Below are 15,471 nucleotides of genomic sequence, written 5' to 3'. Positions count from 1 at the left end.
TGGAAGAACCTCATTGCCATGTAACACTGGCTTGGCAGCCCATCCAGGTCTCATGTTTGTTGGGGTTATTACAGAACAAAACTTTATTTTTCTCAGGGAGTTTTCTGGCTTTGCATTTAAAGCACCTCTCTCTTGTATCTATTTTATGAGAAGGTGTCACCCAAAATTTCACTTAACTGTCATGTGCACATTTCTGGAGCCTTCCATCCACAGTTCACCAGGTTTGCCATAGCACTGCAAATCCATTGTGGTGGGAAAGAGTTATTATAGAGGAATCCAACTTTTGCTGCTTGAGCATTTTCACAAGATGAGACCTGCCCACTTTCTAGAAATGCTCAGTTAAGACAAGAACTAAATGAGACAGTGCTGCTTGTGGCTCCTCATGGTGAAGCAGGCTGCTGTTGCCCAGTAGGAGAAACCAGAGTCCCATCTCCTGCCTGTGCCATGGAAAGGAAAAAGGAGCAAGTTGATTTGGTGTAGAAATCTAGGAGGAAAATCTCTGAAGAATTGGGCTTGCTTTTCTTGCTACCTTCAAGCATGAGCAGCCAGTCAGGCTCTTTGGGGCTTTGGCTTTGAGTCAAAAAGAGGCCCTCTGCCCAAGGCAGCCATCTGCTTGTCAGTGTCTTCTGCTGGTCCTCTGGAAGCAAATAGAGTTAGAAAATGAAAATTTAATTTTGGACAAATCTAACGAAGGGCTTATGATCTGAAATGTGAAGGTCCCAGTAGCAGGATAGCCTAATTGCCTTTTTGTTTTTCTTAAAGCAGGGTGTCCAGAAGGTACTTATGGTTCAAACTGCCAAAAATCCTGTAAATGCATGAATGGAGGCCATTGCGACCCAGTGTCGGGAACTTGTGATTGCGCGCCTGGTTTCATTGGAGCCGACTGTAGTAAAAGTAAGCCAACATTCATGTTCTGTTTCTTTCAAAAGCAGCAGAGAGAATAATCTGCGTAAGAATTTGTCAGTATAAAAACAGACAGATTACAGTTACCTCCTCCTTGAACTGTAAATTGGGATTCCAGCTTTGTAAAAATTCTCTTGCAAAATATTTTCCTTCTCTTCTGTGTGAGTAGAAGCAAGGACACTCATCCCAGGATTACAACCTACTTGCCCAAGTTTGTTTCTAGAGCCAACTCAGCATGAATTGCTCAAGTTCCTTCTTCCTGTCCAACATTTCTAGGTTGAGAAATTATCTCAATATTTTGTTTCACGCTACGGTGCCATTATTTTCAATAAATGGGAAAAAGATCAAGTTTTGTCATGGCAAAACTGGTAAAGACTCCATGACAACACTTCTCCTACTTCTCTATTTCAGGGCTAAATCATGTGGCTGAATTTCTGTGGTATTTCCAAAGCTATGATCTCCTAATATGGATAAATAGAGAGCATTTGGGATTTCCACTTGCTATACCTGTATCAGCCATAGAGGTTTCAGTGCAAATCAGAGCTTAACTGATGTTTTATCACCTTTATGAAGCTTCTTTCAGCTTATTCACAAAAAGACAATGCTTAGTAGTTGATAGCTTTGCTCTTCAGCATAGGAGAGCATCATTATTAAGGAAGGAAAGAAGTCTTTAGCTTAAAGCATGAGCAGCTGATATGCACACTTGCCTTACTGAGGGAAAACCTACTAAACGTTTCATGTGAAAGCATGGATTATATTTATAACCTATATATATGTATATGTACATGTATATACATATATATATATCTATATATCAGAGGAAGAGGCAGTCATGTCTTTGGATGGGATTTGTTTTCATAGTCACTTTGAAGTACATTAGATGGATCAAAGTGGAAGCCAGCTCCATCTATAGGATCCTGTCTTCATTGGAAATGGAAACTGGCACACCCAGTGTGCTTAACTGAAGTCTGTTTTTCCTTCAGCTTGCCCAGAAAATCGATACGGGAAGGACTGTGCCCTGTTCTGTGCATGCGGTAAAGGTCAGTGTGACCCACGGACTGGCAGCTGTACCTGTCCTCCTGGCCAAATGGGACCTGGCTGTCAGCAAGGTAACAAAGTGGGATCAGTGCTCAGCTTGTCAGCTGGGCTCGTAGTTGCAAATTAAACTCAGTGCCAAGCATTGTTTATGGCTGTGTTTCTCACTGCATTTGAAGCCAAAGTTTACTTGATAATGCTCGCTGTACTTTGCAGGATCTCAGCCTTATCCCTCTGTTCCATTGCCCTGCCCTTTTCCAACCCATCTCTGCCTGTATCTCACCGCTTTGCTCCTTCACCAGCACCACTGCACTGCTTTCTGTGCAAAGATAAAGTCACTACCTTCAGATACCACAGTTCAAATAGCATGAACCTAAAGATGGGGAAAGTGCTCTTACCACACAGTAAAGGCACAGTGAGTGGACATTACTCAGCATACTCAGTGGAGAGCACATGTTTGTATTTACTCTCTGTCACTTTCATCTTTTTGGGGGGATGTAGATTTATTATTTTTTTTCCAAACTTTGTTAATTCTCTGTAGTGTGTCCCCAGGGACGGTTCGGCCCCAGCTGCCTTCTGACATGCAGCTGTCAGAACGGTGCTATCTGTGACCACGTGGATGGCAGCTGCACTTGTGGACTCGGCTGGACAGGAAAATCGTGTGAGAAAGGTAACATCCTGCTTTGGTAGTAATGAACACGTATAGTCAAGGAGGGGTTTGCAGTGGCTGTAGGCTTTCAAAAAAGGAACAGGTTTTCCTCAATCTCACCACCAGCTGCATTCATCTTTATAGCCTCTTTCATGCTGCCTTGCCCAAAGTTAGAGCTTTAGATCTCTTTTTAGAAACAGTTTCCTTGTGAGTCTTGCTCCGTAATCCTTGTAAATTCCTTTGAATGGACTCTTATTTCTTCTGCTATCCAACTTTTTGTTCTATTGTTCATGGGAACATTTTTTTGGTATCTTCTTTGAATCACTCCCCTGAGGTCAGCAGAAGCCAGTGTCTCTATCTCATCTTGTCTCCTTTCTTCATTTTCTCTTTCCTTTGGCACGGGACTTCAGTTAATTGTCTCATGTATTAACTTCCTGACATTCTGGGAACATCTGTCCAAAACAATTGAAATTATCATGCTATCTTGTCCTCACTTCTCTGTGTTAGCTCTCCCTTATACAAGACAAAGCACACTTAACAGAATGAGCACAGAGTGTTTTTGTGTGTCTTTTCTTTCTTTCCATCTCCTGAAAGACATGCGATTCAGAGCCCTGCTTTATGTATACAGAATAGCTGCCAAATGGAGTGGTGGTGATGTCAATTCCGCTGTGGACAAGTACTAAAATATTATCTTTCCTCCATCCAAAAATTAGTGCTGTTTACCAATAACTGGCTGACATAGTGTTGTGTGGACTGTGTTTGTGCATCTCTGCCTGCTCCTTGAAATCTTTATAACTGTACATGGGCTGTGTTTGGGCTGCAAACCGTAATTGGGTTGTGCAGATGTGGAACAATGTCCCATGTGTACATCCTCTAGATGTGCTTTAGTAAAACATCTCTGGTGTCAAACACTGGGGAGAGATGTGCACATTGTGTAAAGGATGGAGTGCTGTATCTCTAAGAAGATCTTCATGGTTGTCTTTTGACATACATAACAAGCTATTGGAAAATTGAATCTTTATTTCTATGGCAGTGTGGGTTTGAGTCTGTTTTGACTAGAAATCAAAAACATCTAATCGTGTATCTTTTTCTGGTGATTAAGTACGATGTTCTCAAAAGATCTTATCTGCCATTTGCAGTTATGAATCCAATTATGTGCTTGGCCATGCTCAGTTAAGTTGGTCTCTGCAGCGTTACCACTTCTGCAGAAATTACACCCCTATTAGTTATATTGACCCAGCCAATTTTGCATGACATGGCTTTCGATAATTTGAGATGCACTTAGTTCAACACAAGTAGATATCTAGTTATACATGGAAAGTCAATGTGTGAAAAAGAGACCTCCCCTTTTTATGTAGAGTTCAAATACTGTGAATTCCAATGATAACATGGAGCAGGAAAAGCTGTATGTTTTCTTTCACACTTTGTATGCATCTAAAAGAAAGCACTGCTATAGATGTAGAGGGTGGAAAAAGAAGATATCATTTATTATGTGCTTTTACAACACTTGAGGGGCTGGGAAGGCTCAATATAAACAATATAGCACAAGAAAATTGAACTCTTCAAACATCTATAAAGTATAAATCCTCATCAAAGTGTGTAAATACATAGTAATGGGGCAGAAATGCCATGTTCATTGAGCACAACTGCATGGAGAGAAAGAAATTCATGAGTGTTCACCTGAGCTCTGCAAGTTGCTATGTGGGCATCATGCCTCAGCTGTAAAAGCCATCAGATTTTGGTGTGTGATTGGGTGTTCTTTTTTGTCCTTTTTCTTTGTCCACACATGGCCGGCAGAATGTCTCCCTGGCAAGTATGGCCCCAGCTGCAGCTTGGACTGCTCATGCCAGCACAACGGCACCTGCGACAGGTTCACGGGGTGCTGCCTCTGCCCCGCAGGGTTCTATGGGCGCTCCTGTGAGCACAGTGAGTACACACACCCCACACAGCCCCACCACCTGTCCTCCTGCAGGGACAAATGGGGGCTCAGGAATATTCCTGTAGAGCAAAAGGGATTATTACTTACAATGGCAAATATCAATTTTGCTTGCTTCCAAAGAAGGTAGCTGCAATTATAGAGGGGCTTAAACGGATCCATGATTTTTCTCCCTCCTCTTTCCTTACTTGACACATTTCTTTCTCAGGGTGCCCCTCTGGGTTTTATGGGCTGAGCTGCCTTCATGCATGTGCCTGTAAAAACGGAGCAAGCTGCGATGCCGTGATGGGACAGTGCGTTTGTCCTCCGGGGTACCACGGTATCCATTGTGAGAAAGGTACTTACACTCACCTGGTTTAAAAATCAAATAAACCACATCCTTATCTAAATGCTTGTTTGTTCAGAGCCACTTCTTCCATACTTTGCTCTTTATGAATTTGTGATCTCTTACCTGTTCTGTAGTCGGGTGTTCTCAATTCCTTATACATTAACCACTCTGGTTCTGATTAGCACAGTGAAAGTCCCGGTCTCCATGGTGTCTTGCAGCAATGAGTTCCACATGTTGTTTATTAAGAATAAGTTTCTTTTACTGATTTAAACTTTGCTTCTAAAATTCCAAGTAAGATTATTAAATTGATGCATGTCAGACCAGTTGAGTGTTATGAAATGGTCTTCTAAAGAGCCCTAATTAAAAATGAAAATAAGTGCCAGTAACATTTTGGGACAGATTTACAAATACTTTTGATAAGTTGGATTAGATGAAACCAACTTAAAGAGAGCACGCATAAATATTATGCCTATCCGCTACATTCAATCCTTCATTAAACTTGGCATTAGCACTGAGTTCAGCTCAGAGTTTACGAACTTTCCTCTGAGCCATCCTTCAAGCCCTGCTCTGGCTGATGTATTTGTTGTGATGTTGGTGTGCAGGACTCTTAACAGGGGCATTTATGGGGCTCTTCCCTCCAGGCTGTGCCAGCGGGCGCTTTGGTGAGCGATGCCAGCACCGGTGCAACTGCGGAGGAGCTCCCTGTGACCCAGCCACTGGGAAGTGCCTCTGCCCACCTGGAAAGACAGGGGACAAATGTGACATTGGTAAGGGAGTATTTCCTGTGTGCTGGAGTACATGCAGTTAAAGCAGTGAGACCCATTGGTTGGTCTGAGTACAACAGTGAAAGGATGCGTGCCAGTACAAAGTATTCCAGGACACACTGTTTGCAGCAAAGTATTCTCTTGCAGGTTGCCAGGTTTATCAATAGGCTGTACTCTGATTTAATCAATATTTAAGCTGATGCATTGATAGGAAAACTATGTATGGGTCAGCAGTAGAATGTCATTTGTCATGTCAGCACAGCACAGTAGGAAGGACTTAAGGATGCTACAACAGGACACAAAGGGATTGGACCCCATGGGGGTTTTGTCATGGGAGCACTTATGGGGCTCTTCAAAGAGCTCAAAGTGTACCCAACTCAAGGTGAGTGTGGTGGAGCTGCTGCAGTGTTCCTGGCTTTGAGAACCAGCAGTAGTCTGGGAACACTGAATCCAAATAGCATTGCCTCATTTGCAGCACAGGAGCTGTGTGTTGGCCCACAAAAGCAGAATTGTTTTGTAGCAGGGTTGTAAAAATAGGTGAGAGAATTCTCCAGTGAAGGAAACCAAACAAACTGACAAAAGCATTGAGGGCTGAGAGGTGGTAAGGACAGGGATTCTTGAGCCAGATTCTGATCTCAGTTTTGCTGGTGGAAATTTAGTGTAATCAGTTAAAAGAACTGTACTTTTCTTTTAGCAAGTGTAAAAAGAGATGTGTGATCCCAACAAGCAACGTAGAGGGAGGTGAGCATCCATGTTCTAATACTTAAGGATCACGCAAGGAACCACATTCCTCCCAATTCCCAGTATCACAAATGGTGAATATTCCTCATCCTTTTGCTCTGGGATAAGGCAGGAAACAGCTCTGAACACCCTGTTATTAATGCAAGCAAGAAGTCAAGTAATCTCTGGGAGCCTGAGAGCTACTGCAACCCCAAAAACTAAAATGGAGATTGACTTGCTTGCTGACCTGCACCATCTTCTTGCTAGGAACTGGGCAGCTCATCCTCCTGCACTGGTGCCACTGGGACTTCAGCCACCCATCTCTGAGCAATGTGCATCATAGGCCTTTCCAGTGTGATTCTAGCAGCAGTGGAACACAAGGGGGAAGCTCAGCACCAACAGTGTGAACCGAGGTTTTGCTTCTTGCAAACTCTGGGAGTCATTTTTATTTTTCTTAAATCAGCTAGGGTTGCCCCTGTCCATGAAAAGCTGTTATGGGGTAGGTTTTATTTGCATTTTTATTTTCAATTAGGCTCAGTTCATCTGTGATATAACTGTGAGCAGCTGTGTCTGTGCAGCAGCCGTAAAGATAAAAGGCATGATTTTAATTTGAACTCTGGTAAAGCACCCATTAAACAGGCAAAATGTTAATTAAAAAGAAAAAAAAGAAAAAAAAAAGAGAAAGAGAGGGAGAGAATATAACAGACTTTTATGGGCGTTCCATTTCTGTAGTAAATTAACATTGCAGACTTTCAAACAGATGTCTTAAATACACGTTGTTATTAACATGAAAATGTGGTATTACATAAATTAAAATCAGGTCCAGAGGTGTTTGTGGAGACCTTTTCTCATAACATTTCCTAATTGAAAAGGCCGAGCTCTGAGCACTTGGGGAAGGTTCTCCCACATGCTGGGGCTGCAGCTGATGTGGGGCTGGGGGCTTGGTGCTATGTGAGAAAGGCAGCCTGGGTGTTGGTGAGGTGAGGGAGAGAAGGTTGTTGTGTGCAGGACACTGAGCACCCTGCCTTGGGACCTGCTGGGGACTTTTCCTTCTTACCTGTGCTTTGCCACTTATAAAAAAATTGCAAGGAGAATTTGTCCATAGAATGTATTTGCCCGTTCTTTGCAGAGCTGGGAGTGAGACCTTTGTGAGTTTATATTGCCAGGAGGTAACCAAACTGTGCAATGTGGGTATGGTGTACAAACATACCTAAAGTGCATTAATTTCTATTTGGAAATTGCTTGAATGAAAGCCCTTTTCTGCTCCATGCTTATAGCCAGGCAGCCATAAAACCTCTCCTTTTGGTCTACCAGCCCCTGAGTTTATGCCAGGGATGGTTCCCCTTTCGGGAACTTCTTCAGGACAGGTGGGACACAGTTTGGGTGGGCTGTGCAGCAGGTAAAGCTTGAGGACTGCGAGGCTTTCCAAAGTGTCATGGCTCAGTGTTTGCAGATGTAGGCGTCAAAGTAGATTCCCAATCCCAAACCTGTATCTCCTGAGAGAAACACAGCAAAAGCATGTCATAATTTAGGACAGTTTCTTATACAGTATAATTATAACTTGCTGAGGCTTTTTTAGTTTTATACTGATAAACACTTAACTTTAGGGAAAGAATGGGTTAGAAGAATTAACCTTGTGAAATTATATGAAGAGGATTTTTAAAAATACAATATTATTTTCAGTTTATCTGTTGAGCCTCACAAAGCTTCCCCTTTGCAGAGCTTGAAGGAGGTCTGTGTTCTCACCAGAACCTGTGTGAGGTCTGTGTTCTTCCCCAATGATAATCCAGGGACTTAAATGTTTAAATTTTATTTTTATTTTCCTAAATATCCCTAATTTTCTTACTGTGTGTGCATTTTACCCTGGATGCTGACTTTGGCCTGAATTTCTATTTCATGCACTTTCAAGGATGCTCCTCAGTATAACACAACCATCAAGCAGGGAGAAGCATTTACCCTCTTCCAAACACTTCTGTCCTTCCAGGCTGCCGTTCAGACCAGTATGGCCCCGACTGCTCTCTGCAGTGCCAGTGTGCCAGCAAGTCCCAGTGCAACCCTTACAATGGGAAATGTGTCTGTCCAGCCACATGGATGGGGCCAACCTGCAAGGAAGGTAACACAGGCTGGAGGTTGACTGTCTTAGAGACATTGTTCTCTGACCACGGTAATGGGTTGAAGAGCATGGTGAAATGTGATAAGTGGCTGAATAAGGAGATAAAATGTCAGGAGACAGACTCAGATGGATCTGTGTGGATGACAAAATGCTCAACAAAAGGTTTTTGTTTGGTTAGTTTTTTGGTTTTTCATTTAGGTAATTACTCGTTTTAATGATGTGTAGTACCATGCAAAACTTTTCTCCCATATGTAATCTAAACATGGTCAGCTTGCTGGTAAAACTGTGCAGTTCTTCCCATGGTTTAGGAAATACTGTGGAGCAACTGAGGGACTCTTTTAATGTCTTGCTTGTTCTGCCTGCCTGTGTGAGGTGGCCAACATAACTCAGTCCTCTACCTTCCTCTGAAGGTTATTGTTCATTAAATTATATAAGTGCAAATTCTGTGATTTATATTGTATTTCATTACAATGTTATACAGACCTAAGGCTGCATTTCTACTTAATTCTCTAGGTGGCCCTCCAAAGCTTCCTTTTCATGAAGAACAAACTCAAGAAAGAGGGAATATTTTTCCGAGAGCTCTACAACAGTAACATTTGGACTAATAAATGAACTCTTTTATATGCACAGACGGTATTTGAATTTGGATATGAAAACAGGTATTCAATTCAGCTTGAATTGTACTGAAGTATTCACACTTCTTATGGAAGACTACAGAGGCCATTTAGTTGCTGTTTTTTTTTAAAAAGTTGAATCTGTTTCATGTATTTATTCCTAGCCTGTTGCCTCTCCATTAGTCTACTTGGGACATTCTTTCTGATATGTAGTATAATTTGTTGCTTGAAAGCTTGGACATGTGGGTTTTTTGTTCTCTTTTTGCTTTTTGTGAAACCAGCTCCAAAGATGATCAGTAACATATCAATTTAGAGTGAGCCACATTGTGTTAAACGAGCATTTAACAGATTATGAAGCCAGTGCAGGTTCTCTGCAAAATCATGTTGCTCAGAAACCAGCGGGATTCACCAAATTAGTTCCTTTGTGGAAAACACTGTTCAGTCTTAAATTACAGCTGATGAAGAATCTGCCACAATCTTTGATAAAGATTAAAGATCTTTGATTAATATGAGAATATATACTACATTTCAGGTGTGGATTGGCTGACTGGAAGGCCATCCATATCTTGCTTTCATCTGAGGCTCCTTTCTAAAGAGCACGATGTTAACTGTCAAGCCCCTCTGGTTTTCTGTGTTCTGCTATCTCATCAGTGGAGTTTCTCAGCAGTTTGTTAAGTCAAACTGTACAGCAGTTCTTGTAAAACTTTCTTACAATGGAGGAAGCTTTACCTTGGATGGAGAAAGCAGATAATGAGGATAGATGTGTAACAATAATCTGTGTTCTCTTTATGTAAAGGATTATAATGTGCTCTTACCACACAATAATTTAATTATTAGCTTTAATAAGTCCCAATACCATTCAACAGCTGCTGTTGGTCGCTTAAAACAAGGACGTTTTGGTGCTATTTTTGTCTGTTTACACAGACTGTTCCTTAATATAGGACCAAGTCATTATTAAGAAATAATGTTCTTTATTTTAGTATGCTGAGTTAACAAGGCTAAAAGATTTCGGATTAACTCTTTGTACTTCTCTTTAGTTTAAGAGTTACAAAACATGCTCAGTATCCTCTTGATTCTTACTAAATCAGGGGTGCCCTTGGTCAAAGACACCAGGACCATTGGCTCTGTTGACCAGGTAGCACAAGTTCTAGGTTTTGTGTTCATACTAGCATTACCATTCACACACCACAATGAATCACAACTCTGCAAGGGATTTTTGTCATAGAAGAGAGAAAGTGACAATAATTGATGCTCACTTGTGATTTTTAATAATGTTTACGGTTGCAATTGGATAATGAGTATGTGAAGCAATAGTTACCTCTTGGTTCTCCTCAAGTCTGCCTGGTTTGAAGCAAGTATTGCTTGCTCACCTGGAATTGCAATTCAAGCTGTGATCTTTCGGAAGCAATAAAGGTTTACTAGGTGTTTTTTCAAGCCTTTTGGAAGTCTTATTGTTGTTATTCAAAACTTCATGGGTATTGGAAGCCATCCTAAACTCAGCAGAGATAGCTGTGACTGCAACCAACTGTGCTTTCAGCCAGAAAATGTCAGGAGCTGATTCTGATCTCTTGTCCTTTCTTTATGATAGCTCTGTAAATTGCAAAAAAAACTTTGCTTGATGTACATGTTCCCAAACTAGTCTGAAGTGAGTTGTTCTCAGCAGGATTTTTTCTGTAAGCCATGGTAGTTAAAATGTTCCTTTGGAGATGTGCTGGCCTAGGTCTGATCTCCAACTGTGAAGCTGGGGCAATTTCACTGAATTAGGTAAATCTTCTGCAAGGCAATTAGATATCATCATAGAAACTGATGGAGAAAAAAACATCCAGGCCCAGCAGCAGACATCTTTTGATTTCAACTATAGATTTACCACAGAGCCAAACTATAATAGTAGTGTAAGCACAGCCTGAAGATTTTTCATACTAAAGGATGAAATTGGATGACAGCAGTTTATAAAACATACTGCCTTTTCTTATCTACATGTCTAAGTATACTTATGTGTGATTGGAGCAGCTAATCAAAGAGGAAGCTTTTCTCAAGCCATATTCCTTTCACCTGTGTACCTTGTTTACAGTTTTCACAGTAACTTGATATTAGAATTGTAAATCTGTTCTATAAAGGAAAAAAAAAAGATTTTGCATTGAGTATTATTGAAGAATGTTACCATTTTAGGTATGTGATGAAACACACATTATAAGTGGTTGATGCTGACTCTGTACCAGTGTATCAGAAGCCCAAGAAGATCTGCTTGGGAAATACTTCAGCAGACTTATTTTTTTAAGTTAAGCTGAAAAATGCCAATTCATACTAAACTATTCACATGTAGCAGTTTTTTTTATTAATTCCTTCTTCAAAATACATCATAATTACTTAATGTTCTTACCCTGGGGAAAGAAGTTTACTTCAGTTCCATAGAACAGATTGTCCTGATTTGGATCTTAACATGATTTTCTGTTCCAAAACGTAGAATAAAGTACAGCCATATAAAGGTACAAATCAAAAATATGTATTTCAAAAATTTTAGAAGACCTTTGCTAGATTACTTTTCATTTTGTTTTCTTGGTTTGCTATATAGAAGGTTGCTATATGTGAAGGTTTTCGCTTTTCACAAGGCAGGGAAAATGTTTACAGGATATCAGCTTCTGGAAGAAAAGCTAACACTAGTCATAATTAGCTGTTGGTTAAGTCAGTTTACTTGCTTGTGAAATCAATAGTATATTTTGACACTGTTCCTATCCTCATATTAACACACTTAAGTTATTCTGTGCTTAATTGTTTCTCTTAGACTGCGTGTAGTTTTGGTAATGGAAAATCCACTAAATTAATATCCTAGCTGATTCATGTTACAGAAGGTGAACTTAATTACTACTAAAGCGACTTAACTCCCCTTATTTTGTTCATCAGTGGAATCAGTGTCAGGCTGATAGCATCCTGAACATAGCGCTGTCATTTGTTGAACATGAAAGCAAAAATTTCAGTGAGAACGCTTTTTGTGACTAAATTTATGCCTGTCTTCCACTTGGTAAATGACTTTCTTGGCTCTGTTTCCCAGAGGACCTAAGTTAATTATGCTTTCTTGAAATGAGCGCTCTGTGTATTCCACTGTAACACGCTTGCATATGCAGATAACTCCTTTCAGAAAGACATTTATATTATTTTGAACATGCTATTTGTGTGCCAGATGCCACTCTCTGCCATTCCAGATAACTCCAGTTTGAGAAGAGTGGCAATGAGTTGAGTGCAACTCAGTGGGTCCGGCAGAATTTTATTCAATGAGAATTCATGAAACCAGAAGAACATGTTTTAAGTTAGACTTCAGTATTTATAACAGTATCCTCATAGGAAAACAATCAGAATTTTAAAAATTCCCCGCTTCTCCTGCCAAAAATTATTATTCCACTTTTATCCTTTTTATGTTGAAGAACCATAGCTATTAAAGTTTACCCAGATTTCTTGCCAACCATATTATTTTGATTGGCTGCAGATTTCTGTTTGTGTAAGTAATAACCATCATAGTATCAGAAGTTGCCAACAGGACAAACATGGAAATTATACCTTTATGTCCTTTCCAGAAGAGCAAAAGACAGAGTTTGGAGCCATCGTGGCTTCATGCTGTTGATCTAACAATGACAAAAAACATCTCTGATAGAGTTTGCTTTTTTTATCATCAGAGCAGAATTCTGAAGAGTTCTTAAAAAGAACTGGTGGAACCAGAAACCTCCATCATCCCCATCCCTCTTTTTTTCTTTTGTAGTCAAGCTGGATACCTTCTCAAACCCTGGATCCTGAAGGACTTTTCCTGTGTGTTGACCCACAACTGACTGCTGCAGCCATGCCCAGCAATTATTTTGCAGGGCCAAAGCTCTAGATTCTAACACTATAAAGCAATTTTCAGTAGCAAGCAAGGACTCTCTGCTTTTAGAGTATGTATTGCTTGTTCTATTGCTATCAACAAGCACATGCATAACACTATTATGTCTATGGGTTTGTAGTCTTTTTCTAAGAATATGTGGGATATATCCCAAATCTGTACCATACTTTCTTTTGTACACATATGATAGTGAAAAGATGCTATTTTTCATGTTAAGATGTCATTAAATTTGCTCATTTTCTCCTTATTGATGGTCTTAGTGCAAAAGACTTGCATTGTAGATGAAAATTTATTAAACTAATTTACATTCAAAGCAAGCACTTGGAAATCACATCTGCTTTTAGTGGTTTGTATGGAATAAGTAATGACCTTATGTATAAATGGGTTTATATAAAGATCCCTGACCAGAGCAACTTGTCCTGTGAATGAGCCTGATAAATAGAGGTTTCTGGCACTTAGACTCCAGAGTAGAAGAAATATTCAAAACAGAGCATAAATCTTGTTGGAAGAAGCTGGTTATGAAGTGTAACATTTCTGGAAGACTTGGGCATTAAGCACTTTGAAGGCATTTGAAACCGCACACCTGCAGGCTTCCATCAGACTTCTTGGACACTTCCCAGAGCCTAATACTCACTGAACATATAGCCTTGTTCACCTTAAGGGTATTGTCTTCTCACATTGGCAGGAGCTAAAGGAACACATGGGCCTGTTTAATGCCAAATAATGCAGTAAGTGTGTGCTGGTTAATTGGAAGTAGCATGCTAAATTGAATTCAAAATGTGTAACAAAGGGGAGACAGTATATCATGCTGTTGGAGAAGAAGTGGGCAGATGTGGAGATCCTGGGAGAACAGCTTTACAGACTTGGACTTACATTTAAATTTCAGAGCAAACACTTCTTAAATTGAGCTTTACAATGCTGCAGGATTTTGATGTATGCGATTTACTTCATTTTTCATACAGTTTTCAGCAAGGAGTAGAATAATTAGCTTCATTAGGTTTGTCATCTTTTTGACATGTGTTGTAAAGATAGTCCAGTAATTCTTGTAACGTGTTCCATATTTTTTATTTTTTTTTATTAGAAGCAACACTTAAACCATTTAGTGAAGCTGTTGAAGTTATTGCAGTAACCCCTCAGTCCCAGTGGCTGCAGTTAAGAGCCGATCAAATGTAGACATGGTGAGTTAATGCGCTCAACCTGCGCAAAGCAAGTGTTGGTCTGTGTCGTAAGCTTTTAAAAAAGATATTGCTTGAAAAGTGCACATATCCTCTCAGTACATGTATGTCAATGGGGACAAGAGTAATGTTGTGACTGCAATGTTGGGAGCACTACTCTGTGTCACAGTCCCTTCAGCATCTTCAGGCAGTGTTAAGCCCATCTGTAGCCAGTATTGTTATCTCTTATTTCAGTCCACTCTGAAAGTTCACAGAGTGATACTGCAGTATTCTGTATATACAGTAAAGTATTCTGTATATACAGAGGGGAAAAATAACAATAAAAACCAAACTGTCCAAAACCTGGGAATGATTTAAAAATGACTTATAAGTTCTGTACGATAAGATACCGCTTTGTTGATTTCTTCAAGCATAGTAGTTAAAAAAAACACTGTTCAACTCTGTTGTTTTATATATGAATAAAGATGTCAGCAACTAGTCATTTAACTGTCCATGCCATTTGGCAGTATCTAGCTTCCTTCTCAGTAATAACCCAATAAATCTTTATCTTTTAGTAAGCTGATGACAGCAAAACATCTTGAGAAGCTGCATGTGGTGTAGATATTATAGTTAATTTTTAAAATGCTTCATGCCACCGTCTAATGGGTGTTTTCTCCGGTCCAGATGTAACATCTTGGCTTAAGGCATGTTCTCATGACTCCCTCTAGTGATTCCAAAGACCTAATGAGAATTTAATTAATTACTTTAAGGGCTATGATTGCTTGATGCAAGAGATCCCAGCTAGTCCTGCTGCTGCCCAGAGGTAAAATTTCGATTAATTAATGAATTTAGCAAGCTATGACCTACCAGCATCGGTAGCAGAGCGTGGTCCATCTGAGCAAAGGCTTCTCAAATGGAGCAGTTCTGGTTCTGCCTGAGGCCGCTCTGCTTGTCCTAAGCAGCAGAAGTCCATCTGTTCATATGGCCCCAGCACTTGCACAGACCTCTTAGCAGCAGAAATACAAAATTTGCAGGTTTCTGCATTGATGTTTTCTACATCTGCCTACAACTCCTTCAGAGTTCTTCCAGAAGCATGAAAGAAACCTGCTGTGAAACTTCAAGGTTTGTCTCATTCCTGTACTGCTCAGAAGATGTGGGGGCACCAGGGTTAAGTGAGTGCACGTTTCCTGCTCTAGTGGAGCCCCATTTGGGGTTGAAATACTGCACTTTTCACACTGATTCTGTCCCGTTGTTCTAGTTCTAATTAATAAGAAGCTGCCCTGTCATTTCTTTGTTATTTTGTCAGTCTTGGTGTGCTATAAATTACTTACAAAGTGACTTAATGAAAATGCTCTGGTTTTTGCAGCTGGCGTTTTTTTTGTGTTTT

At 40.2% G+C, this 15,471-nt stretch overlaps 1 protein-coding gene across 22 annotated transcripts in view; it reads left to right on the top strand.

The window, feature by feature from the left end:
• LOC107318346 (multiple epidermal growth factor-like domains protein 6) overlaps positions 1-15,471 on the top strand; it is a 188,637-nt gene that overhangs the window by 140,633 nt on the left and 32,533 nt on the right. For 18 of the 22 annotated variants that reach the window (XM_015872052.2, XM_032446637.1, XM_015872049.2 and 15 more), the window contains 10 exons: positions 763-894; positions 1,887-2,012; positions 2,480-2,608; positions 4,385-4,513; positions 4,732-4,860; positions 5,493-5,618; positions 8,320-8,448; positions 8,962-9,107; positions 12,814-12,982; positions 14,012-14,108. In XM_015872052.2, the coding sequence (XP_015727538.1) occupies positions 763-894; positions 1,887-2,012; positions 2,480-2,608; positions 4,385-4,513; positions 4,732-4,860; positions 5,493-5,618; positions 8,320-8,448; positions 8,962-9,041 (980 nt within the window). In that variant the 3' untranslated portion in view covers positions 9,042-9,107; positions 12,814-12,982; positions 14,012-14,108. Of the gene's footprint in view, positions 1-762; positions 895-1,886; positions 2,013-2,479; positions 2,609-4,384; positions 4,514-4,731; positions 4,861-5,492; positions 5,619-8,319; positions 8,449-8,961; positions 9,108-12,813; positions 12,983-14,011; positions 14,109-14,854; positions 15,453-15,471 lie in introns of those variants that run through there. The other 4 variants (XM_015872053.2, XM_032446638.1, XM_032446627.1 and 1 more) reach the window with 4 other exon arrangements.

The sequence above is a fragment of the Coturnix japonica genome, chromosome 9, assembly GCF_001577835.2.
Source record: "Coturnix japonica isolate 7356 chromosome 9, Coturnix japonica 2.1, whole genome shotgun sequence".
In the NCBI taxonomy this organism is placed as follows: domain Eukaryota; kingdom Metazoa; phylum Chordata; class Aves; order Galliformes; family Phasianidae; genus Coturnix; species Coturnix japonica.
This window is presented reverse-complemented; position numbering and strand designations above follow the sequence as displayed.